This window comes from Dipodomys merriami, unplaced genomic scaffold (assembly GCF_024711535.1).
Source record: "Dipodomys merriami isolate MVZ:Mamm:240054 unplaced genomic scaffold, mDipMer1.0.p SCAF_34, whole genome shotgun sequence".
Lineage (NCBI taxonomy): Eukaryota > Metazoa > Chordata > Mammalia > Rodentia > Heteromyidae > Dipodomys > Dipodomys merriami.
The window spans coordinates 15,542,347-15,568,992 of NW_027204937.1; the positions used below are offsets into that span (position 1 = coordinate 15,542,347).

General features: G+C 42.6%; 1 protein-coding gene across 1 annotated transcript; it reads right to left on the minus strand.

Moving 5' to 3' along the window:
* Positions 1 to 24,864, minus strand: LOC138803277 (N-acetylaspartylglutamate synthase A). The gene is made up of 5 exons (XM_069987095.1): positions 24,702 to 24,864; positions 13,390 to 13,620; positions 8,238 to 8,324; positions 5,123 to 5,326; positions 1 to 2,282 (listed from the first exon to the last, which is right to left on the minus strand). The coding sequence occupies exons 1-5, from the start codon at positions 24,862 to 24,864 to the stop codon at positions 1,825 to 1,827; spliced, it is 1,143 nt and encodes a 380-aa protein (XP_069843196.1). The 3' UTR covers positions 1 to 1,824.
* Between the last annotated feature and the right edge of the window lie 1,782 nt (positions 24,865 to 26,646).

Sequence of the window (26,646 nt, forward strand, 5' to 3'; positions counted from 1 at the left end):
AAGGTGGCTCAGTGGTAGAGTGCTTGCCTTGCATGCATGAGGCCCTGGGTTTGATTCCTCAGCACCACATAAGCAAAAATAAAAAAGCCAGAAGTAGTGCTGTGGCTCAAGTGGTAGAGTGTTAGCCTTGAGCTGAGGAGCTGAGGGACAGTGCCCAGACCCAGAGTTCAGGCCCCACGACCAGACCAAAAAAAAAAAAAAAGCAAATAGTGGACACTGGTGGTTCATATCTGCAATTCTAATCAGGAGGCTGAGATCTAAGGATCATAGTTCAAAGCTAGCCTGGATAGAAAAGTCTGAGAAGCTCCAGCTCCATGAGTATGGACTGGAAGCCTGGCTAAAAGTAGTTAAGTGTCAGTTATAGAGCGAAAAAGTTGAGCAAGAGCACAAGGCCCGAGTTCAAGCTCCAATACCAGCACAAAAACAAATAGACAAAACAAAACCAAAAATCCAACTATAAGATTTTGAGGCCTCTTTCTTTCAGGGATTCAGTGAAAACCCTACAGAGGGATTCTAAATGTTCTTGACAGATGCACATCATAGCTCAAGAGTATGGTCTCCCCAGGAAATAACTCCAATGATGGTAACCTTGAATATATATGTTCTAGTATATTTGGTCCTTGGTTGTTTTCAGTTATAGTTCATATAAACAGAGACAGGAAATTCTGTCTCCATGTTTTCTCCCAAGGGAAGGATCTCATCTATTGCTTTAAAGAGTTGAAATTAGAATCACTTGGTGTCATTTCTATTTTAGCCCCACAGAAAAAATGTGTAATGATAATTCCTGATAACTCAGGCTCCCCAGTTTGAAAAAAATGGGCAAGGACAGGTTTCTGAAGCCTGGAGTCGAAAGGCAAGGGTATGGAATGTGTTTCCAATAGCTATACCTAACTCAACAGGCCAATACCAACCCATTCAGAAAACCTCCTGCAGCTAATACAGAGTGGGGAAGAATGATTATCTTCCAGTATGTTTTTGTGGTAAAAAACCACTGGCTCTGGGTGACAAATGAACAGAGTCCATTGAAGAGAGGTCCTGAGTGCTAGATTCTAGTACACTTAGCCACTAGCTCACTGAAGTGCATTTCTAGCTGAGGTCAAAGGCAGCAAAGGTGCAAGAAGCTGCTAGAGCTTGCACTGGTTAAAGCAGGTGTATAAATTCCCAGCAGCAAAGCAATTTGTAATCAGGACATAGGCCAATGAGTGAGGTGACGGAATGCTCAATCTCATTCAATGCTGAGGAGGAAGCGCTCTAGAATGCTCTATCCTGAGTGTCAGTGAAATACAGTAGAGATGGTGATAGAAGAACAGAGACTGATTCTCTAAGAGCGCGTGATGTGTGTGGTCATTCTTGGAGCATCCCACATATACAGAGTGAAGAACGCATCACTGCAGTCATGGTCCACCTTGTCTGCACATGCCTCCATCTTGTGATACCTTCTGAGTTCAGGATTTCCAGGAGTCACTCCAAGTTTGTGTTCACTACTGCTACCATCAACAGCAGCATACCCCACAGAGTGGGGTGCCATTATACCCAAGTATTCACAGCAGACACTGGTCTCAAATCGATCAGCTGGGATGTTGTTCTTGGTGAGTATTTTTCTATTAGTCTTTGTAAAAACCACAAAGCTAGGCCATTTGCTTAAATCATCATTAGACAAAAAATGCTGAGTGCCCAGATGGGATTTCTCGTTTCTGTGCAAATGAAATCACATGAGTCCACATTTTACTCACTGGAATCTACTAGGGAAGCAGTAGGATTTGGTTTAAATGCTGCCAAAAAGCAGGAATTCACTTAAGTTTTTAATTCTGAAGCATCCTCTTGTTAATGTTGTAGCCAGGCTCGGGCAGCATGGGGGGGCGGAACCCCCATTGTGTTTGTGGAGGAATCCCGGACCTCTGCCAGTTCAGGCTCACTCTCACTGGAGGTAGACCCATTGTTGATGGTGTAGACGCTGCCTGCAACTCCCTGAGCTGAAGCACAGTCATCTGGCTCATTCTTCTCCCTGGGACTCGACAGTCCTGGGAGGACAGCCATCTTCCCAGTCTGCCTATTTGGCAGTAAGGACATAGTATAGTCAGCAATGATTCCACCCACATCTAAGTTGCATGCCTGGTCAAAAGCTAGAAAGCCAACATTGGCATTTGCCTCACACACCACGAAGGAGCCATCTTCCATAATGAGAAGATCAATGCCACAGAAGTCCATGCCCAGGATATTGGATACCTGAATAGCCAATTGCTTGCCTTGTTCTGTCAGTGGGCACTTGACACCCACACCACCTGAAGGGGAAAGCACAGTGATTTAAAGGTGATACTCATAGATGATACTCATAGATGTATTCAATGACCCAAAGATGATACAGGGAACTGAGTCCTGGTGGCTCACGCTTGTAATCCTAGCTACTTAGGAAACTGAGACCTTAAAGGTATCATGGTTCAAAGCCAGCCTGGACAGGAAAGTCTGTAAGACCCTTATTTCCATTAACCATTAACAAGGTAGACATGGCTAGGTGCTGGTAGCTCATATCTGTAATCCTAGCTACTCAGAAGACTGAGGTCTGAGGGTCACAGTTTAAAGCCAGCTAGGTAGGAAAGTCTGTGAAACTCTTATCTTTAATTAATTATGAAAAAGCCAGAAGCAGAACTGTGGCTTGAGCAGTAAAGTGCTAGCTGTGAGGGGAATAAAAAGGTTTAGGGACAGTGCCCAGGCCCTGAGATCAAGTTCCAGGACCAGCCTCCCCACTCCCCAAGCTAGAAGTGGAGCTGTGGCTCAAGCAGTAGAGTAACTACCTTGAGCAAAAAAGCAAAGGGACAGGACCCGGTGCCTGAGTTGAAGCCACAGTACCAACACACACACACACACACACACACACACACACACACACACACACACACACACACACACACACACACACACACACACACACACACACACACACACACACACACACACACACACACACACACACACACACACACACACACACACACACACACACACACAGTTCTAGATGGAAATCAGACCACATTTTGAGAAAACAATATGGTCATTTCTTTCTAGTCTTAAAAATGCTAATATCCGGAAGTGGCACTGTAGCTCAAGTGGTAGAGTGCTAGCCTTGAGCTGAAGAGTGCAGGGACAGCGCTCAGGCCCAGAGTTCAAGTCCCACGACCAAAAAAAAAAAAAAAAGCTAATATCCTCTGACCCAGCCATCCTATTACTAAGGAAATAGTTTTATGTATGGAAAAAAAAAAAAACTCATGCAAAAAGATGTTAATGTCAGCATTTTTTAAATACAGGAAACTCATGGTCCCTGGTACATAGAAGGCATTCAATAAATACTTGAATAAGGAAATGCATAATTATAATTTAAGTATCTTACAATAGAAGAAAATAGCACATTTAACAACCATGGCTACTACTGCTCATAGGAAGTTATAATCCCATAGGAAAGCACTTTGAAGCATTAAAATGGTACAGTGTGATAAGAATAATGCAAAAGGATGTTTGTTAAAGACCGGGGAAAATGATGTCAAAATGTTAATGGTGGTTATCTCTAGTTGTAATAAATAACGTTTTTTCACTTCTGCTGAATGTTCTAAACTTTCTAATTCATTTTAGGATTAGAAAAAAAAACATTGATTTTTTTTTTTAGAAAAAACTCAGAGCCTTACAGTCTCCCTTGGCTTTTTCAAAGGGTGGTACTCTGCCACTTGAGCCATACCTTCACTTAGCTTTTTGCTTGTTAATTAAAGATAAGAGTCTCTCAGCTTTGTCTGCCTGGTCTGATTTTGAACTTCAATCCTCACATTTAAGCCTCCTAAGTAGTTAGGATTACAGGCATGAGCCAATAGTGCCTGGCTGAACATTGATTTTTTTTTTTAACAGAAAAATAGAGGATTGTGAGACAAAATGCTGTATTCAAGACAAAAGATCTGATTGTCCTCGTCTGTTAAAAAGCTTGATTTTACTTTCTTTCTTTCATCTCTCTGGAAGACTTAACACTTGTATTCTTAGGTCTAGCAACTTTACCTACACACTGTCTTGTCCTGGCTATGATACTGTATAAGGAAAGGGCTATAAAACAGTTTACAAACATCTTATCAGGAAAAGCAATAGAGATACATAATAAACCCATCTGGCTAAGAACCAGTATTCATGACTATAATGCAAATGAACTGAGATTGAACGCTAATGTAGAGAGTACTGAATCTAGCACTGACTCTCCCACCATGCGGTCACATCATCTTACATATTTACAGAATCATGTATAACCCAATGGCAAAGACTCATCTCTATACAGCAAGTCAACTGAGGAGCTTCTGTGAGACCCAAACACTAATGAAGCAGAACAGAATCAGTGTCTACGTCTCTTTCATAGTCACTGGACTTAGTATTTGCATATGGTGAGTTAAGAAATAATAACTAGGTAGTTTTCCCTTCAAGTTAACAAGGTACGAACTCAGTCAGTGAGGCTGACAATACCTCTTTATGAAGGGGCAAAGAATTTACATCCCTAGAGGGATGAGAGAGAATAAGCTTTACCAATAGCTTCAAGGGATGACATTATGCATTCAACCCTAATACAAACTGCAGCCTTTCTAATAGCATTACACATTTAAGAAAAACACAATTTTTGATTAGAATACAAAGGCAAGTTTGATGTTCTTCCTGCTATGGCTTTGGTTTTTAGACTTCTTAGAATTCTGTCCGAGCTGTTAGACAGCTTCCAACCCCACCTTCCTGCCTCTTTTTTTGCTTGTTTGTTTTTTGGAGGGATTTTTTTTTTTTTTTTGCTTTTGATCCTTCCTTTACAGATGGAATTTGTTTTCAAATGCTAGTCTCAGCACACCCTTGTTTGACTCCCACTGCTAAGCCCTAAAACCTACAGGATAGGGTTCAAACCTCAGTGTCTTGCCTCTCCTCTGACCTCTGTCACAACACACTTCCCCTCTCCTGGATTGCTTGCACACATAGGAAATGCTCATTTCTCATTCTTCTCTCTGAGATCCTGGTGCCTATCAGAGAGTCTGGCAGGATCAGAAGTCCAACAGCCTAGTGAAATGCCCTGGTGGCCTTCCTTGGGAAACAGTTCCACTCCACTACCCTTGTATCTTACCAAGAGAGCAGTTGCTCTGCATCCGTCCATCTGTGGAGCAGCGCAGCATGGAGCCTATCACTTGGCCCCCTACCACCACCACCCGGATGTCCTTCCCATGGGATTCCTTCACATACTTCTGGAACAGGTAGGGCACATCATGGCGGACCAGATGGCAGATGTCTGAGAGGTGATGTTTATCTCTTGCTAGAAAAACAGCTTTTCCTTTAAGAAGAAAGATGAAGAGCAAGAGAAAGGGTTAGAGAAGCCTGGGGCTTTCATCCTTGTCACCCTGACTCCCTATGCCAAACAGGAGCCAGCTTCTTTTCACCTTGCTTTGGCCCCCTTTATTTCTCTGATGAGACTCTTGCTTCTTATAAAATAATCATTGAATCTTATTCCCTCTTGATTTTCATCATTTTAATACTATTGATCAGCCAACTTTCCTTTCTTCCTTCCTTCCTTCCTTGTCTTTGAACTCATTCCTTGTAAGCACTGGGATTACAGGTGTGTCCCATTCCCTACTCTTTTTTTTTCTTTCAAAAAAGAAATAATAATGTATTCCAGAAATATACAGAACTGGCCAAAACAAAATCCTGGGGATTTAACCAGTTTAGTTCCAAAAGTAGTTAATTAGCACCTCCTATCATCCTTAGGACACTAATTAGGTAGAGTTTATGTCTAGCTCAATTTTTTTAATCCCCAAAACCTTACACTGGGCTTAATACACAGGAAAGATGCTCATCAGTGTTTGTAGAATGTAATTAATTGAACATGGTTTAGAGGAATTCTAAGTATGAGTAGAGAGAGAGAGCCAAAAAAGGTAACTATACAACCACATGATAGGCCTTAAAAGGTCTAAGCAATATGTTGTAGGAGCTCAAAGGAGGGAGCTAACGACACATGCTCTTCCTTTTAAGGAGAAATTTAGTTTAGCTATACTCATCTAATTATACACCCATATTTTTGTTGCTTGATTTTAATTTTTATTGGAAGGATGCTCTCACTGGTGCTTGAACCCACAGCCTGAATGTTTTCTTTATTTTTCACTCAAGGCTGGTGCTCTACCATTTGAGCCACACCTCCATTTTCTGCTCTTTGGTGGCTAAGTAGAGAAAAGAGTCTCATGGACTTCCTTGCACAGGATGCCTTTGAACCTCAGTCTTCAGATCTCAATGTAAATCCTCAGATCTCAGCCTCTTGAGTAGTAGTTAGGATTACAGGCATGAACCACCAGTACCTAGGAACAATTTTATTTTCTGTTTTAATCACCTATATTTTGAGTTATTCAGAATCTTTTTCCCATTTGCATATTAGATGACAGAACTGAGGAAGGGTTCCTAGTAGGTTTGCTCACAAATATGACATGGACATGTCCAAACTGGGCATTCTTTTCAGCAAAAATGGAACAATGAGATGTTTTCTCAAGTTGCCTGTTACCATTACAGAGGGAGTGAAAGGAAGTCTTCTCTGGAGTTTTAATGAAACAGCAATGGGCATCAGTCTCTAGTGGCACAGAAGACTAAAAAGTAACTTTCAAACGTGTCATAACTAGTGCAATCATTTCTGAAGTGACTGGACCCAGATACTCAATAGAATTGGAGAAGTAGGGACAAAAGAGGAGGTCCAAGTGGTGGGTTATGGGAGGATGTGTGTGCAGTCAATGGGCAGTCGGTGTCTATTGGAGAGGGTCCCACAGGGCACAGGGCAAACAGGAAAGGCTCAGTAAATGGGCACAGTGCAACATCTGACTTGTTCCAAGTCTCAACCATGAGTGGAGATGTAAGCAGTTAGGCATTTGGCACCAGATCTGGAATCTAATAGCAGATGGCTGGATCTCAGAGGCACTGGGCTTCTCTGAACAACAATAGGAGTTTCAGTAGAGATAGGCTAGGGATTGGCTCCTAGTACAGAAGTCCTGATGGAGCATAGTCAGCAGTAAAAAAAAATGCATTTAAGCCAAGGAGATTTAAAAAAAAAAGAAAGGAGAGGCCCTGAGATTAGTTGGTAATAATTTATGCAACAGCCACACTGTTTCCTTCTTTCCTTTCTCCCTCCCTCCCTCCTTCCTTCCTTCCTTCCTTCCTTCCTTCCTTCCTTCCTTCCTTCCTTCCCTCCTTCCTTCCTTCCTTTGCTTGCTTCATTTCTTTCTTTTTGACAGTAGACAATACTGGGACTTGAACACAGGGCCTTGCTGACAGTAGTCTTTTTTAAAAAATAAGTTTTTTATTGTGAAAATACTGTACAGAGGGGTTACAATTACATGAGCAAGGTAATGAGTGCATTTCTTATCAAGCATTGTTGCCTCCTCCTTTGTTTTCCCCTACCATCCCTTCCCTTCCAGCTCCACAACTATACTCCCCCTCAACCCCAAATTGCAAAGTTTGTTTTTTGACATAGTGTCTGTCTTGTACATCTCATTGTTGCAATGGGTCAACCTGTATCCCTATTTAACTTAAACTAATAACTTGAGGAGGTTATTTGTTTGTTTGTTTGTTTTGCTAGTCCTGGGGCTCGAACAATCCTTGAGCACTGTCCTGAGCTTCTTTTGCTCAAGGCTAGCACTCTATCGCTTGAGCCACAGTGCCACTTTCAGCTTTTTCTATGTACGTGGTACTGAAGAATGGAACCCAGGACTTTATACATGCAAAGCAAGCACTCTACCATTAAGCCACATTCCCATCCCCTGAGGAGATTATTAGTATATTATTGAAGGCTCATGCCTAATAATCCTAGCTATTCAGGAGGTTGAGCTATGGAAGGCATGCTTTGGAACCAGCTCAGTCAGACAAAACCAAGAGACTTATCTTCAATTAGCCAACACAAAGTTGGAGCAGAGGTGTGGCTGAAGTAGTAGAGCTTCAGTTGAAAGCCCAAAAGCCAAGTGAGAGCAAGAGGCCCTGAGTTCAAGCCCCAATATCAGCAAAAATATAAATAAATAAATATTAAATTAAATTTAAAAGGAAACTAATTAGTCAAGCCAGGAGTCTGTTGTAATCATCTAAGGAGAGATGGGAGGATCTAACAAAAGCAAGGACAGAGGGGGCTCAGAGAGGAGAAACATTGCTAAGTCCTTATATAGCACCCTTATTGGTTGGGTGACAGATTACCCAGGAAGCCCAGGAGCAGCACTGACCCTGGTGGCCTCGTGTGCTCTTCACCACAACGGGGTAGCCCAGGGGCTCAGCTTCATCAATCATTTTTGAGAAGTCTTCATGGCCACCTGCCAAGAGAAAACAAGAGTCAAGAAGGTATTAAAACAAGGAGATTTTAGAAAAAGAAAGAAGGAAGTGCATTGAGATTAGTTGACAATTTATGCAATAGCTACATTTTCCTTCCTTCCTTCCTTCCTTCCTTCCATCCTTCCTTCCTTCCTGTACTAGGACTTGAAGTAGGTGTTAGGTATTGCAGCAGTGGTTGGCCCAGCACTGCCCCCTCTGGAAAGTCTCCAGAGGCTGAGTGTCTCTGAGTAAATTAATGCAAAGATAATCCATTTCCTCACACAAAGGAAAGGAAATCAACTTTAAAAAAATGTTTTCAAGAGTCTAATGTGGGGCTGGGAAGGTGGCTCAGTGGTAGAGGGCTTGCCTTGCATGCGTGAGGCCCTGGGTTCAATTCCTTAGCACCACATAAGCAGAAAAGGCCGCAAGTGGCGCTGTGGCTCAAGTGGTAGAGTGATAGCCTTGAGCTGAAGAGCTGAGGGACAGTGCCCAGGCCCAGAGTTCAGGCCCCATGACTGACAAGAGAGAGAGAGAGAGAGAAAGAGAGAGAGAGAGAGAGAAAGAGAGAGAGAGAGAGAGAGAGAGAGAGAGAGAGAGAGAGAGAGAGAGAGAGAGAGAGAGAGAGAGAGAGAGAGAGAGAGAGAGTCTAATGTTTAGGGAAACTTAAAATGAACAGCTAAATTGTGCATCAAATAGGAACTATCCCTACATGCCCAGAGTCCCCACACATGCATACCCTACCCCATTATCAACTTTCACAACCAGGGAAGTACATTTGTCAGAACTGCATCATTATCAGCCAGAGCCTGTAGTTTATATTGGGGTTTGCTTTTGGTGTGTATTCCATGGAGTTGGACAACTACATAAAGACATGAACCCACCATCAGAGTACCATGTAGAGTTGCACTGCCCCAACAATCCTAGCTGCTCTGTTGACTCAACTCTCCCCAAGGAAACCATGCTGGGAAGACCACCATCCTGTGCCAGTACTGGGGCTTGAACTCAGTGCTCTTGCATGGCTTTTTTACTCTGGGCTGGCACTCTACCACTTGAGCCACATCTCCATTGGGAGACCACCATTTATCAAGCACTTTCTAAAGGCTGTACCTGCTCCACATCTATTAACCTTGACAACAATCATACAGGAGGCAGTTTCCTCTTCACAGTAACTAGAGGAAGTAGGGTTCTAGCCTGTTCCAATAGTCCCACTGCCTGGAAACACCTCTTGTTGCTATCCCTCTTGTAGTATAATCATTGATTATACTACAGTGACTATAATGAGGTCTCTTTCCTGTGATTATGTTAATAATCAGGTGAGCCACTTAAAAGACAATAAATCAGCCAGGTGACAGTGGATCATGCCTATAATCCTTGTTACTCAGGAGGCTGAGATCTATGGATCAGTTTGAAACTAGCTCAAGAAGAAAAGTCCATGAGACTCTTATCTCCAATTAACCACCACCAAAAAAGAAAAAGTCACTGAAGCTTGAAGGTAATTCCCAAATGACAGCCCCAGCTGACTCCTTGATTTCAACCTGACACCTTGAACAGAGAACTGAGTATGCTGTGGCTGCTTCTGACCTAGGATCTGTGAGATAATCAGTGAACATTACATTAAGCCACAATGTGTTTAATAGTTGTTAGGAAGTGGTAGGAAACCAAAACCCAAGGAGACTAAGCCTGGATATTGGCTTCTCCCAAAGTGAAAGGATCTCTCTACAGTCTAAACTGGTCCCTCTATACCTGTTGGGCCTTAATTTTATAATATGAATAATAATGTGCATGAAAGTCTTTCTAAGTTGTTCTATATGCTTCCTTGGCTTCCTGTACATACTATATTGAGCATTCCTTTTCCTTGATAACTTAATCAATACTAACACACATGTCATAATAAATGCCCTAAGGTACCACATTTGTCCTCTAACTGCACTCAACTAGCACACTTACTGGTTCTTGGATCTGTTATTGTATTATTTTGTTTTCTTTGTGCCAGTCCTAGGACTTGAACTCAAGGCCTGGGCACTGTCCTTGAGCTTTTTTGCTCAAGGCTAGGACTCTGCCTTGAGTCACAGCTCCACTTCTGGCTTTTTGCTGGTTAATTGGAGATAAGAGTCTCACAGACTCCTCTCTGGGCTAGCTTCCAACTTAAATCCTCAGACCTCCCTCCTGAGTAGCAAGAATTACAGGCGTGAGTCCAGTGTGGATCTGGTTTGAATGGTCGCCAGCCTCCTTGCTATTCAGACACTAACCAATACTTGTCACTGCTGTCAGCACAGGGAGCCTCTCTTCGTACTTCCCCTCTCAAAGGACTTATAAAGGACAGAACAGCTTGTGAGATAATTTTTCCCACACAGGGAAAAGTAGGACCTGGATCACAGTGTGAAGAGCTTTTCTACCCATTAAGTGAGTAACATTGGATCTGTGTTGGGACTTGTGACACACATTGGGGTTGCTCAGAGGCCCTTTCAGTTTGCTTCCTAGTTCTCAAAACAGTGCTGATGTTTTATAGGTGCATTAGTTGGCATATTAGTTTTCTGTTTCTGCTGTAACAAATTACAACTTGGCAGGTTAAACAACACAAACCTATCATTTTACAGTTCTATAGTTACAGGTCTGAAATGGGTTTCCCTAACATCAAGGTGCCAGCAGGCTGCAGTCCTAGGGGAGAATCTGTTTCTTTCCTTTTCCAGCTTTTACAAACTGTGCTCATTCTTTGGCTCTTGGCCTTCTTCCATCTCCAAAGCCAACAATGACAGAGTCCTTATAGCTTATCTTTTCTTCCTTCTTACATGAGTGCATGTCCCTCTGATCCTCTTTTCTGCCTCCTCCTTCTACTTTTAAGAACATTGATAACATTGGGCCCACCTGGCTAATTCAGGATAACTTCCCGCTTGGGGTGTATATGCACACACCAGTCCTGGGACTTGAACTCAGGGCTGGGGTGCTGTCCTTGAGCAGTATTGTTCAAAGTTAGTGCTCTACCACTTGAGCTCAGATCTACTTCTGGCTTTTTGGTGGTTAATTGAAAATAGTAGTCTCATGACTTTACTGCCTGGACTAGCTTTGAACTGTGATCCTCAGATCTCAACCTCCTGAGTAGTTAGGATTATAGGTGTGACCCACTAGTGCCTGGGTAACCTGTCTATTTTGAAGTCATCTAATTAACAAACTTAACTCCATTTGCGACCATTTTTGTTGTTTGAGACAGCTTCTTACTATGGAACCCAGGCTGGCCTTGACCACATGATCTTTTTGCCTCAGCCTCCCTAGTGCTGAGATTACAGGCATGAACCACCATACCTGTGATCCCACTTGCAACCTTAATTCCTTTTTGTTTTGTAACCTAGAATACTCATAGTTCCAGGGATTAAGAAATAGGCATCTTTGGAAAGTTGTTATTCTGCCCACCACATGAATAGTAACAAGACTTGTCTTGTTCACAAAAATGCTAATGATTTATTTTGAAGTGAGGAGACACTGTAAGTGACTAGAGGCTAGAGGACTCCTCAGGAGAAGTATCCCATTGATACATTTCTTTCTTTCTTTCTTTCTTTCTTTCTTTCTTTCTTTCTTTCTTTCTTTCTTTCTTTCTTTCTTTCTTTCTTTTTTTCTTTCTTTCTTTCTTTCTTTCTTTCTTTTGTTGGTCATGGGGCTTGAACTCTGGCACTGTCCCTCAGCTCTTCAGCTCCAAGCTCTACCACTTGAGCCACAGCACCTCTTCCAGTTTTCTGGTGGTTAATTGGACATAAGAGTCTCATGGACTTTCCTGCCCGGACTGGCTTTGAACTGTGATCCTCAGATCTCAGCCTCCTCAATAGGTAGGATTACAGATGTGAGCCACCAGTACCTGGCTCATTTAATTACTTTCTAGCCATCTTTTTCCTTCTCTAACAGTGCAGTGAGAGAGGAGTCTTAATCGAAGATCAGCTCTGCCCCTGAACCTTAGATCCATTTTCTGTCATCATTTTAGGGACCTTAGAAGGTTCCCTTTCAAGCCAGGTGCTGGTGGCTCATGCCTATAATCCTAGTTACTCAGGAGGCTGAGATCTGAGGATTGCGGTTCGAAGCAGGAAAGTCCATGAGACTTATCTTCAGTTAACCACCAAAAAGGTTGAGTGAAAAAATCTAAGGAACAGCACCCAGGTCTTGAGTTCAAGTCCCAGTTCCAGCACAAAAATTCTCTCATTATTTAAATTTAAAACTATTTTTTAAAATAAATAAATAAATGAACAAGTAAAAGCTTCCCTATCTTCAACCTCCTCATTCCACTTCCATCAATATTTTACACATGCTTAGTTCTCGCCCATCTTAAACAAATGAAGTCCCCATTCCTGGGCCCTGTTCTTCTCAATAAGATGGCCCACATAAGATTCACTGTGACTCTGGCTAGCCACTCCCCTGGCTATAATCCTCTAATAACTTCCTGTTAACTTCCAGTTAACTCTTTCTCCTTCACATACTGTATATGGCACCTTCTTATCTTTGCCATCTTACATCTCTCAGTTCTCTCTCCCTCTCTTTTTCTCTCCTTGTCTTCCCCTCTACCCCCTTTTTCTTCTTTCTTCTCTCCCCTGCCTTTCTCCATTCTACAGCTACTGGCAACACTATCAGGTCATGTTTCCTCTTACTGTTAGGCCTTTCTGTAATCTGTTCCCTGTTTCAGGAACCCTTCTTTCATTGAGATAATTTCAGCTTAGTTGATGATATTATATCTTTTAGGAAGTGTTTTAAACTGCATTAGGAGTTCTCCTATGTACTCCTGCACTAGCCAGGACCATCACCTCTTCTATGACGTTGACCACACCACACTAAGGTTTCCTGGGAATGCCTTGGGGACAAGACTCTGATAGCCCCAGGGTATCACTGATTGCTGGCATGTAGTGAATGACTTATAGAAAGAAGCCAAGACATTTCAAACAGAAGGCATGGCTAGCATATAGCTTCAAGACATTGTATCACTTTATTGATAAACAACAAGAGATATTGAAAGATTTCTAGGGGGGAAAAAGCTCAGAGATGCAGGTAGTTTGGACACAGAAGTTCCAACTGTATTTCAAGGGGACTCACCATAGGAGAAAGTATCTGGCATGGGGACCCCATGTCCAGCCAGCTCTTGAAATGTCCAGAACTTATTGATGCAGTTTAAGATGCTCTGAGAGCGGTTGACCAAGCGGCAGCCCAGCTTTTCTAGGTGTCTCAGGACGGTGATGTCGCTGTCTGACTGTATAGAGGGGGTGGACACTCGCACAACCACCACATCTGGAAAGGTGGTGAGGGCCTTCTGGTTCAGCTGCAGGCCTGCAATCAAGGACTAAAGTGAGCTCTGCACTTGCCAGTGTTCAGTCCAGCTGAAGACCTGCTTCCACGGGTCCTCAGTCTGCATCTGGCAGGGACAGAGTCTCAAGAGCAGCCATCTGAACATCCCAGGGTGTCACCAAAGAGTTCTACAGTCAGCCTATTCTCCAAACAAGTAGCAGAGCATGGTTATGAGGAAGCACAAAAAGATGGAAGAAAGAAAAACGAAAGCTGCATACCGAGAACAATACAAGTTAAAAGAATCCAGAGGAGGGAGGCAACCTGCTCCCCTCTCCCATACAGAACCAAACATAAAGTCTGAAGACTCTATGGAAAGGCAACAGTGTCACTTACTTTGAGAATCCCTGCCACTTTTTTAGGATTTAACATCTAGAGAAAAAGTGTGATGACTGGATGGAGGATTATACAACCATGTAAATGATTTTATTTTATTCTTGTTTTTTTTCTTTTTCTGTCAGTTGTGGGACTTGAACTCAGGGCCTTGGCACTATTCTTGAGTTTTTCTGCTCAAGACTAGTGTTCTACCACTTTGAGCCATAGCACCACCTCTGGTTTTCTGGTGGTTCATTGGAGATAAGAGTCTCAGGGACTTTCTTGCCTAGGCTGGATTCGAACTGCAGTTCTCAGATCTCAGCTTCCTGTGTAGCTAGGATTACAGGCATGAGCCACCAGGGCCTACTGATGATTTTATTTTAAAGTGGGGGTCTCATGATGAAGCCCAGGCTGGCCTCGAACTTGATGTCCCTCTTGCCTCAGTGTTCCAAGTACTCAGATTATAAGCATGCACCACTACACCAGCTAAAGGATCTTAGGAATATATTCTTCTATATCTAATGTACAAATGTCAATATTAAGTGGAAAAATAGGATTCCAAATGACAAATAATGCATTATCATCTCAACTATATAGACAGATGCAAGTTGGAAAAGGCTAGAAAAAAATATTTTAATAGTGGGTAAGGAGATTACAGTAATTGCTTCTTTATATTTTATATTCATTTGTATTTTCCAGAATTTTTCCAAGTTCATATTCCCTTTAGAACAAAAACAAACTTAAAAAAATCCAATCTACTAAAAATCAATTCAGTAGTCAACAAACTCAATATTCAAAATTAAATAAGATTAATTGAAGGCTAAAACAATATGTACAGCAAAAAGAAGCTGTTTTACCCTGGATTCAGTGGAGGTATTAGGATAATGTAAAGACTCAGATGAAGCTGAGTCCAGTCTTCAAGCTACTGAAGGACTTCTGTGTAGAAGAATTATTTGGCTTGTCTTCAACGACTTCAAGAGGTAGGGCTAGCCGCAAGAGCATTATTTTGTCTGTGTGTTCTCTGCTGAATCCAGCCTTTGGAACAATGCCTGGTGCATGGTAGACACTCAGTGTTTGTTGAGTTGAACAGAAGCTGTAGGGATATAGGCGTGGGCTCAATAAAAGGGACATTCTTCCACTGCCTAAGAATGGAATGGCCAAGGCTTACTGGTCACTCAACAATGGTACAGCAGGAAGCAATGACTGGAGACGCCCATGCAGCCTGCTTGGGGTCACACAGGCCTCACATCCTCTGGGGTGCCTAATCCTAAAGTAATCACCTGGGGATGGAAAGATGGAGAGAGGACATGGGTTATATTGGGTCATAAAATGTGAGTTCAAGAAATTCTTTGGTTTCTCTTCATGAACCTTAAGGGAGTTTCCAAAATGTTTTGAAGTCTTTGAAGTCTTTTTTTTCCTCCTTTCTCTCTTCAATTCTGGAGTTTAAAATCAGGGCCTACTAGGCAAGGATCCTACCATTCTGCTAACTTGTAAAACAATTGACAAAATTCTGTTATAGGCTTTGTGTCTTCTATTTCATGAAGGGTATTTTGCACACTCAGGTTAATGAAGTTAATAATTTCTCCATCAGAAATGAATAATATCAACACCAAAGCTCTCAGTTGAGCAAAAAGAGAAAAACTCTATGCATACAAATAAAAACAAAGAACAAAACACTCATAAAACAACAAATTAGTATCCGAGGTACAGAGATGGGGGTATTAAGATATATTTTTCATAGTCACTTGCTGATAGTGTAAACTATGGGAAGGAAGTGCAACCGAATTCTTAGGCATGATTTATAAAGAATATTCAGGCCATCTTTACTTTGCCATCAGACAGTATCATTTATGCTTGCTTTTGTTGTCTTGAAAAACTCTTGTACTGTTTACAAGCCTTTGGGGGAAATTATAAAAGTGGTGAGGTGTGGGGGAAGTTGATTCTATGTAGTCTCCTCAAAATTGGTAGAAAAAAAAGAAAAGTAGCCAGGTTGATGCACAGGATGAATCAATACAGAATACCCAGGACAGTATCACACAGTGAATAATATATGCAGAGATGCTTTGAAAACCATAAACCACTATACATATGCAAGGCACTGCCATTATTATTACATACATTCTACTAAAGCAAGGTAGGACAATTTTATGGAGTTTTTTTTTTAACCACCTAATGAGTAAAAACAGCTTTGCAACGGAAAAGTGACCTTGAGAAGCAAGAAGCAGCAAAAAACATCTAGCTTTCAAATCCCAACACGAGGCCACAGACAAACAGACTTCTACAGGGGAGGAAAAAAAGTTCAATCCACTTCTAGAATACCAACCACAAGTGCACAGAGACAGCTCAGCCTCAACAAGCAAGTTCACGTACACCTAGGAAGTCTTACCAGGACTTTGTCTCTCTTCTCCAAAGGTATATCTTTGGGCCTGGCTCATTCCAACTGAAGCCTTTAATAAATGAAGAATGGAATGGGTTAAAGTGGAGCCCAAAAGGCTCTACCATGCAGTAAGACATGTCTGGTGTCTGACTCTGTGCTGTTGGCTAGTCCTATGCAGAGGAACCTGACAGGTATAGGGTTCATCTGCAAAGCTAATTACACCAACCTTCAAGGTGCCTTCAGTGAGAGCACTAGCTACACATGGCTAAGAATCATGTGGATTAAAGATTGATCCTTAGAGAGGCCTATCTCTGGATTATGAGATATTAAACAGCTTAAGTAATCTCTGCCCTCTCTCCACAGTAGCAACTCCTTTCAGGGAAGGGCCGATTAGTTCAAGATGGAGCTTATTTAACACATCACTTTTCCCAGAATTCTTTACAACCCCACTGTGACCTGCAGTCTGCAAGCCAAGAAAATGAAGAGCTGGCTACAGGACATGAGGATAGGGCTCTGTTTGACTGCAGTGAATCAAATGAGAACTCCAGCAATGAGTAGTTCTTGCCTTCAACCACCAAGACTCTTCACTTTAACCTGGGGAAGTGAAAAGAAGCTGAGCTGCTTCTGGGATATTTGCTTCTTGAGGATTTGACCGTCAATGTCATGGCATTTACATAAAACTGATACATGATGGGTCACCACCAAACTCCTGGATTGGATCTGAGATTTATTATGTTTAGCCTCAAACTATTTTGGTTTTGAAAACAGACAAGTGAAAACCTGGAAATGATCACTCTATACCCAAAAAGGTCAGATAGTGGGGGAGGGAAAGATCAGACCTCAAATGAGTCAATAAAATGGCCAATCTAGTCTAAACTCTTTTAAAAAAAAAAAGAAAAGAAAAATCAATATTTTTTGCATATTACTTCTAACAAGAACAATCTACTTTTATGAGTAATTTTGTTCTGATTTCTTTCTGAATGCACTACTTGATTATGGCTTTCTCTTTTATTTGGAAACAAGATAGAAATATGCCTAGGCCTGGTGGCACATATCCAGCATGCAGGAGACAGAGGTAAGTGAATTGCAAGTTTGACACCAACCTGGGCTACAGAGTAAGATTCTGTCTCAAAAAAGTGGGAGAGGGGGTGATTTTTTTTCCCTAAAGAGTTGGGTCTGTTTGCTTTTTATTTATGTTTAGTTTTAGTATTTTGTCAGTGAGGCTTGAACTCAGGGCCTGGGCACTGTCCCCAATCCTCTTTGTGCTCAAGGATAGTGCTCTACCACTTGCACCATAGCACCACTTCATCTTTGAGTGGCTAACTGGAGGGGAGTCTCACGGGGACTTTTCTGCCTGGGCTGGCTTTGAACTGTGATCCTCAGATCTCAGCCTCCTGAGTAGCTAAAATTACAAGCATGTCTGGCTACTTTTTTTTTTAACGTGGTCCTGAGGAATTGAACCCAGGGCCTCATGCATGCTAGGCAAGCACTCTACCACTAACCCACCTTCCCAGCCCCTACTTTTTTTTTTTTATAACTCATATATTAGGATAAATTATGTAAAATCAGACTTTGCATTTGTAGCTATAATAGCAGAGAAATGCACTTTATAGCAAAGAGAAATAGCTTTAGTGTGATATAAGTCATTTTTAGAAAACAGAGCTCTAAAACTTAAAAAAAAAACCTCAATCATTTGATAGTATTTTCGAAATAGCATATAGTAATAAAAGGTGCTGTGATTCAGATTTCATCCTGGCCAGGATTTTTCTTGAGCATCTGTTATATTTTAGGTACTTTGATAAGAACTTACACATCTTTTCTCATTTAGAGGCCTCTTCTAATACAGATCATTAGGATAGGTTTGACTGTAAATGCCTTGGTATTTATATAAAACTGATGCATGATGAACTATTGCCCTCCCAAACCTGTGCACATATCACTCATTTGCAGACATACAAACATCCTTCGCTTTACAGAAGAAAGCATCAACACTATACTGGTTTCCTATACACTAGGGGGAAAAAAGCCTTCATGTACACAGTAAGTACAATGTAAGGAAGTGGCAGGAGAGTGCAAATGCAGCATGAGAATAAACAAGGATCTACTTCACTACCTCACAGGACTCTTACATTTTTAGCAGAATCATGGCCATTGTGGATTCTCCCAGAGATGATCAAAAATGGATCCCTTCATCTTTTCACTGTGTCCCACTCCCTTTTTAATCTTATCTAGTGTAAAAGCCCAGATCCTTCAGTGACCCACAAAGCCCTACAAATGTGCTCACCTCTCCACCCTCCTCTCTGACTTCTCCCCTACTTTCTGCCCCTCTGCTTACTCTGCTTACAAAGAAACCATGTTGGTTTCTTTGCTCTCTTCTCCAGCCTAAACAGCTCTATCCCCAGCAGCTGGAAGGCATGCTTTCTTAATTCCTTCAGGTCTTCTGTAGAATATTACCTTTGGGTGAGGACAACCTCAGCCACCCTAAAGTTGCCACCCCCTTCTTTTCTCTCTTCCCTTAGCTTTTCTCAGCAATATATTATATGCCTTACTTGTCTTATTTATATTCTAACCACCTAGAATGTAATCTGGACAGGGGGACATTTCTGGATCTTTTCTTCTGTCATATAGAACAGTATGCAGTCAGTGGACTTTTGTTGACAGCTAACAAACAAATTATAAAATTATAATAATGTGGCAAGACCACATCTATTCTTTCTGCCTCTACATTTCCACTGCCTCTCACACTGCCTGAGTAGATTCTCAATGAGTAACTGTTGAATGAAATAAATTAATGGAATGAAGAAACAGGATTGTTAGTAACACAAAGTAATTGAAATTTATCACTTATTCATAATAGTCTCGAGTTAACTTTTTTTTAATGCCAGTACTAGTACTTGAACTCAGGGTCTTGGTGCTATACCTTAGCTTTTTCTCTCAAGGCTGTGCTCTACCACTTGAGCCACAGCTCTGCTTGTGGCTTTTTGTTGGTTAATTGGAGATAAGTCTTACAGAGTTTCCTGCCATGCTGCAAACCTCAATCCTGACATCTTAGCCTCTTGAGTAGCTAGGATTATAGGCATGAGCCACTGGCATCCAGCTGAGTTAACTTTTGGATAGTGAAAGATCAAATAGAAATAGGTCAAGAGCTTTAGATCATTATGTGGGTTTGTGTTGATCAATATAAACCTTGAATAAGAAGAATCATTCTGGGACAGTGGGAGGGGTTAGCCAGGGAAGTAGCTGGAGTAAGGAGAGGAGACCAGCACTGATGCAGCTGGATGTTGATGGATTTCCTGCTAGTGAGAGAAGTGACAAGGAGCTGTGATGAGTAAGGATGACAGGACATCTCTGAGTTATGGGTATAGCGCTTCCACCAGGCAAACCTAAGAAATATGGTGAAATGTTATGGGGGCATCAACAGGTGGTTTGGAAATCTATGAGTAGGGCTTTGAGAACCACAAATTTACCAGCTCTAAAACACGTCTCCAAAGTACTGTTAGAAACATAATATGAACATTCAATCTATCCTCCATTCTTGAGGTCAACCTGCAGATGTTAACTGTGGGCCTTGGGGTAAAGAAATCTATGCAGAGCCCACATCAGTTTGGGGGATTTTAGATGGTAGATGTTTCACCCCCTTTTTGATTTTCTACTAGTGCTATACAGTAGTGTTTCTGGGATTAGCAGGTGTCAAACACAGGCCTTTAGTAGAACTCACAGCTAAAGGTTAAGCACTCATGCCCAATTACTTGACACGCTGAAGCACAGATCTCAAGTTTGAGGCCAGCCCGGGCAACTTAGACTCTGTCTCAAAAGAAAAAATAAAAAGGACAAGGAATATAGTTTGGCAATAGGAGTATTTGTCTTGCATATATGAGGAGCTGGATTCAATCCTCAATACTTCAGAAGGGGAAAAAAAAAAGAATCTGACTTAGGAATTGTTGTATGGGACTGGGGTTATAGCCCAGTGGTAGAGCGTTTGCCTATGACATTCAAGGCCCTTGGTTTTAATCCCTAGCACTACTGGGTGGGCGGGAGGGGGGAATCCATATAGAACACTAAAGTTTTAGCTCTGAAAGTAAGAGCAGGAATGCTGAGTCATCTACTCTAAAGCAAAAAGTGTTACACAACCTCATTTCTTGGGTCAGACTCATTTTATATCTTCTATCTGTCCCTGGGTTTGTGACTGGACTTATTTCTGGAGCCAGGTAATGATTCAGACCTGTGCAAGGTCAAAGAACTTAATTCTCACTAGTGAACCTGAAAATAAAAGTCTCATATGCCCCAAATTAGCTTTTATGACTCTTTACTCGGTCATCAACAAACATGAAGATCTACTATGTACAGAGGAATCCTGTTGTTCAAGGGGAGAAGAGATATAAACTTTGCAGGCAGATAAAAATTCCAATAAATTATGCTGAGTGCTATTTTAAAAGTAATAACAATATTATTTGGCAGCAGATGACAGAGATGACAGAGATTGACTACCTGGGGACAAAGAAGGGAGCTCAAAAAGGCTTTATGGAGATGATTGACTTATGTGAAGTTTTTTTTTATTTTGTTTTGTTTTGGTTAGCCATAGGGCCTGAACTCTGGGCCTGGGCACTGTCCCTCAGCTCTTCAGCTCAAGGCTAGTGCTCTAACACTTGAGCCACAGCACCACTTCTGGCTTTTTCTGCTTATGTGGTACTAAGGAATCGATCCCAGGGCCTCATGCATGCAAGGCAAGCGCTCTACCACTGAGCCACCTTCCCAGACCCTTGTGTGAAGTTTTAAGAGGAAATAAGCTAGGTGTTATAATCCTAGCTACCTAGGAGGCTGAGATCTGAAGATCATGGTTCAAAGTTAGCCCAGACAGAAAAATACATCAGACTTTTATCCCTAATTAACCACCTAAAAGCTAGAAGTGATAGAGCACTAGCATTGAGCAAGAAAGCTAAGGGATAATGCCCAGGCCCTGAGTTCAAACCCCAGTTTCTCTCTCTCTCTCTCTCTCTCTCTCTCTCTCTCTCTCTCTCTCTCTCTCTCTCTCTCTCTCTCTCTCTCTCTCTGTTTGGCTCATGTAGAAGGCAGAATAGAAGAGATGAGATTTAGTGATTAGACTACAATGATTGAGTATTGGTTCTAACTTCAACCAATACTATAAATCCAATGACTCTTATTGGTGTTCATTGGTTGCCATGACTATCATTATTATTATTGGTGCATTTTGATCACATCCACCACTTATCCCTAGAGTTCAGGATAGTTGATAAATATTTTGTTGGATGAATGAGTGATCAAGTGAGTGGAGAATATGAAGTTTCTGAAAGCAGATGGAGATAAACATGATTTTGCTAATGTCATACCCTGAAGAGTGAAAGGAGGATGTTTTCTAGAGGAGCACTTCAGTTACCTGAAGGTCATTCCCCATTCTCTAATGAGCTGGCCCCTCCAAATCTGTATTGGATAGGGTAGCCTACTGGATTAAAAATAATCACAGAACTTTGCATTTGTATAGAATTCTCAGTTTATATGTATAGTAATTTTAAAAATAATTGCAATCTTTGAATTCAAAACTTTCAAGCTCCCATTTGAATATTTCCAGATGTACCCTGAAGTTGTAATCCCTGGTTTTAGGCTCCCATTACCTTCCAAGAAGAAAGGTTCAGGAATGAAATTAAGCAAGTGGCTGAGGCAGAGTCTGCCCATACCTTCCCCATACTACTTCCTTCAAGATAGTCCCACGCTGATAAAAAGAAGTGATGGAAATGAGTGAAGGCACAAAGGCTTGGTGAAGGTAGTGCCTTAATTTCTTAAGCTGTAAAATTACTTTGCAAAGTCACTGTTTAGCCTCAGTTTGATTGGATACAGTTCAATTCAACATCTACTTAGACAGCTACTATGGGCTGCCAAGGTCCTAGAGCATGTTTGTCTCCTATGAGTGGGCTGTGAGTGAGGAGATCAGGGAACTGGACTTGGGTTTGCTACAAAGTGCCTGGATGCCATTGACAAAGTCATTTCATCTTTTTGAACCTCGGGTTCATCTTCATAAAATAAAGTAGTTAGAAAACATGATCTCAAAATCCTCCCTAGTCCTCACATCTATAATTCTCAAATAGGGGAATTGTATCATTACAACTCTACATTTCTGAATTTCAAAGCTAGTGAATTCTGTGATTTTTATTTTCCCCCAGAAGAATGCTTTGACTCAGCAAATTGCCAAGAATTTGCTATAGTTTGACTCTAGACAAATCTTGGAAATAGACCTATCTTCGCGAAGTGTTTACTAGGTGTCTATTCTGTGCCACTCATTCAGAAGTATTTGCTAAGCACCTACTATGTGCCAGTTATTCAGAAGTATTTACTGAGTGCCTGCTACATGTCATTAATTATTTCAGTCACAGCACTGAAAAGATCAAGCAGTCACACTTCTCACAGAACTCATTTTCTTGTACTTTAATTCATCCATCCTCATAACAAACAAATCTTTTGACAGCTTCAGACAACAGCAATGGTGATCTAATAGGTTTGTTTTATGTGCTATGATTTGGGCATGGCTACCTCTGAATTAACAACAAAAAAAACTGCGTCAAAAATGCCTATCTTTAATGTCTATTTGTCAAGCAAATAGCTGTGTAGATCTTCTTGAAGTTAAAAAAGAAGTAACTCCTGGTTTGTGAATAGACTGAGATATTTTCACACTTGAATGAATTTCAGTCAACTTTGAGACACTAAAAAGTGATGAAATGTTTTCTGCAGTATTAACTAGAATTTAATTTTTTTCTAGAACTGAGTTTTTAAAGTGAGGTTTTATGCACAGAGAGCATTTGCCCATTCTTATAGAATCCATAATAGGTAAGATTTATAAGGGGGTCTACAAAACAAATATGATGTGATTTCTGGTTACTGTAACTCAAAAAGACAGACATCTTTACAAGCTGTAAAATGAGTAAGCACGCATTCTATGGGTGAAAAAAATTAGATAGCTACTTAACCAGAATCAAGAAAATATAACATTATCCTATTTAAGTATGACACAAATGGAACTTTCAATCTGGAAGACTCTCAACTCTTAGTATCATAAATGAAATCCTTGAACTTCAAAGACTGATCCAGAATGAAGCCAAAGCACTCATGAACAGAAACACTAATAACAATCCAGAACAACTGCAGAGTCTCTGTTCTGGAATCTATTGTACATTAATTAATTGGGAGAGTTTTAGCAAATCAAAGATTGAGAAAATATTCCCTTTGCATGTGAAAGACAACACTTTAGATTAAGTGTAAGGCCCCAGATGTTTGTAGTATATTTCTCCAACAGGCTATACAATCTGATAGCAACATATTGAAGGTTTAGACAAACATACAGATGAAAAATCTACAGCAGATATAGTCCACATAAAAGCAGGTCACATTCAAATTCTCACTTGTTAGTAGCCAGTTCCAAATTTGGAATCCCTTGCCAAAGAAAATTCACAAAGTATGTACCCATTTAACCATATATGGCTGGAATAATATGAATAGTATAGTATGCCAAGAAGTACTTTGACCTGGGAAACTCCTTTTGGTCCTGGACTCTTTGATGGCTGTATACTTTGGAGTGTCCAAACAGCAAGCCAGGGATTGTGAAAAGTTCAAGTCATGGATTCTTTCTTGTGTTAGAAATAATTAAGGCTATCTGAAAACAACCTTTTCAGGTCTAGGTCATACCCCCAAAAAGTCTCTTGGACATAGCAGTAAAGAGATGAGTAAGGTCAGAATGGTGTGTACCTGAAATCCTGGCTGTTCTGGAATCAGGATTCAATACTTGAAGGGAGGAAGATGAGTAAAAGAAAACCCCACCTAAGATCTCCTCTTACATATTACACTGGCAGGTGGCAGATATTCCCATCCACCTTCGGGAATAATCTTCTATGCATACCATTGCTGATGCACCAGATTGCTGGAAAAGTTTCCAAAAGCATCCATCATAATAACAATTTTGCCAACACAGGGCTGGTTTCTTACATCTCATAGTCGAAGCTGACAGGTTATCAGTGCAAGTACAATTTGCAAATCTGGGGTTTATAGCTTTGATTTTTCCTCTGACACCTCCTCTGGCTTTAGGTTGAATTTGTTTTCCCCAGAAAGCAAAGTCCTCTAAGTAAATTGAAACGAGTTCGCAAACCTTGGCCTCAGGGCAGATGGTGGTGATTGAAAGAGTGACCTCTTTAACGGGGTGAGGGGCTTTCTCCACCCCAAGGGGTCTCGCAGGGAGACAGACACAGTCTTGTGGACCCGGTATTGGGGGGCGGGAGGGGAAGAAGGGGTGAAGGCGACTTGGCTGAGCGAGGCCCTGGAGAGCATGCCCACCCTGCCCACCCTCGGGGACCCGGGGGTGGGCTTTGCTCACCGAGGTGGCCACCGATGACGGTGACGGCGATCTGGTCCATGAACACCGCCCGGAAGCGCACGTCCTGCTCGGAGCAGCGCTGCCGGAGGGCGCGCAGGATCTGCACCTGCGGGTAGTCCTCGCGGATGCGCCGGTCCGTGAGGAACCAGATCTGGGAGCACATGGCGGCCAGGGCGGCGGCGGCGCCGGCGCGGCGCAGACCCCTAGACGTCCCCCCTAGACAACCCTTCTGGCAAGACAGGCGTTGGGAGTCCCGGGCGAGCCACCACGGCTCCGCTCCCGCCAGTGCGCCAGGCGCCTCTGCAGCCCTGACCCAGCGAATCTGCCCCGCCGCTCAGCGCCGCCGCCGGCGCGACAGCCAATCAGCGCGCGCCGGTGGGCGCGGGCCGCGCGGCCAGCTGCAGAGGATGCCCCGGCGGGCGGGCGGTGCCCGGGAGAAGCGGGCGGAGGGCCTGGGTCCTGCGGCGGCAGGGGCAGCGGAGCCGGGTGGGGAATCACGGCCGGGTGAGCCGAGCTGCAGCGGCGGCCGGGACGGCGAGGTTGATAGGGGGTGACCAGAGGGGGACAGCCCCCTCCCCCCGGGGGCGTGGCGCTGCTGGCTGGGCTGGGCTGGGCTGGGGCGACCCGGGCGGGAGGGATGGGGCGGCGGCCGAGGGGGAGCAGGGAGGGTGTCTGAGCTCACGAACTTGCGGAGCGCCGCGCGCAGTGCACGCGTGCCCAAGGCGATCCTGAGCGCTCCGGGCGGGGACCACAGCTGCAGACTCCCCCGCCTGGCCTCAGGGGTTTCCCAAATAAGACTCCCAGGCCTGGCGAAGGTCACGCAAGGCTAGGCCCCCGTTTAGACAAGGGAGGTTTCTCTGCCCAAATTCCTGGCCTCAAGACAGAGGCGGGTGTATATGTGGGGGGAGGGGGGCTTAGCAGCCTCTCCTTGAGATAATTTGAAGGTGCACTTCTCAGAGTCTCAGATTTTTTTTATATTAGACACCTTCTCTTAATTTGCATAAGCTCTAGGTCTAGTAACCCCCATATCATCCTCCTCCTCCCCCTCCTCCTCCTCCTCCCCCTCCCTCTCCCCCTCCTCCTCCTCCTCCTCCTCCCCTCCTTCCCCCCCCCCCCCTTAGCTAGAAGGTCTACTGACTTGTGTCCCCTCTCTCACTTCCGATCTCACCTCCGTAGGCCACACAACTGAGTCATGTTGAAACACTGTCCTTGATCCGGAGCCATTCGCAAACTCTGCCTGCCAAACAACGGTGTTGGAAGCCTGTTATTCTCTTCTACACAACTGTAGGACTGAAACTGGAGTTGATTTTGGCCGCTCATTTAAAATAGACCTTTTTTTTGTTTTGTTTTGTTGCTTAACAAAGCAAAGGTAGTTTTTTAGTGTATAGGGAAGTCCAGCGTTGACAACTGAATTGGAGATGTCTTAGGGAACTCACTAAGATGAGCTTTTGGAAAAGCTCTGTATAGATAGAATTTCGAAAATTAACTCCTGTTTTTTTCAGTACTAGAGTTTGAACTCAGAGCCCACACCTGCACTCTATCACTTGAGCCCCACCCCTAGCCTTTTATGTTTTAGATATTGTTTTTTGATAGGGTCTCGTGTTTATATCTGAGCCAGACCGCAGCACAATCTCCTATTTCTGCCTCAGGGTAGCTGGGATGACAGTTTTACACAACTATGCTCAGCTTTACTGGTTGAGATGGGAGGAGAGGCCTTGCTTGGGTCATCTTTTCAATTCCTGCTTCCCAAATAGTTGGGATCTCAGGAGTTAAAAAAAATTGTTTTTCAAGCAGTCAATAAGTAAATCTTTTTGTGTCACAAAATATCTTCCAGTCCCTGAAATGTATCTTCTTAAAAGTTCATAATTGTAACTGAGTGCCCCATGTATTAGTAACCTCCAAAACCACTTCCTAACCATATCTGCCTGTGAGTGTATAGCCTCTA

Bases quoted from the DNA above. Each gene is read 5' to 3' on its own strand.
- LOC138803277 (XM_069987095.1), bottom strand. From the start codon at position 24,864: ATGTGCTCCCAGATCTGGTTCCTCACGGACCGGCGCATCCGCGAGGAC. The intron at 13,621-24,701 runs GTGAGCAAAGCC...CCTTGATTGCAG, and splicing joins CGTCATCGGTGGCCACCTCG to GCCTGCAGCTGAACCAGAAG. The intron at 8,325-13,389 runs GTGAGTCCCCTT...TTCTCTTGGCAG, and splicing joins GCCAGATACTTTCTCCTATG to GTGGCCATGAAGACTTCTCA.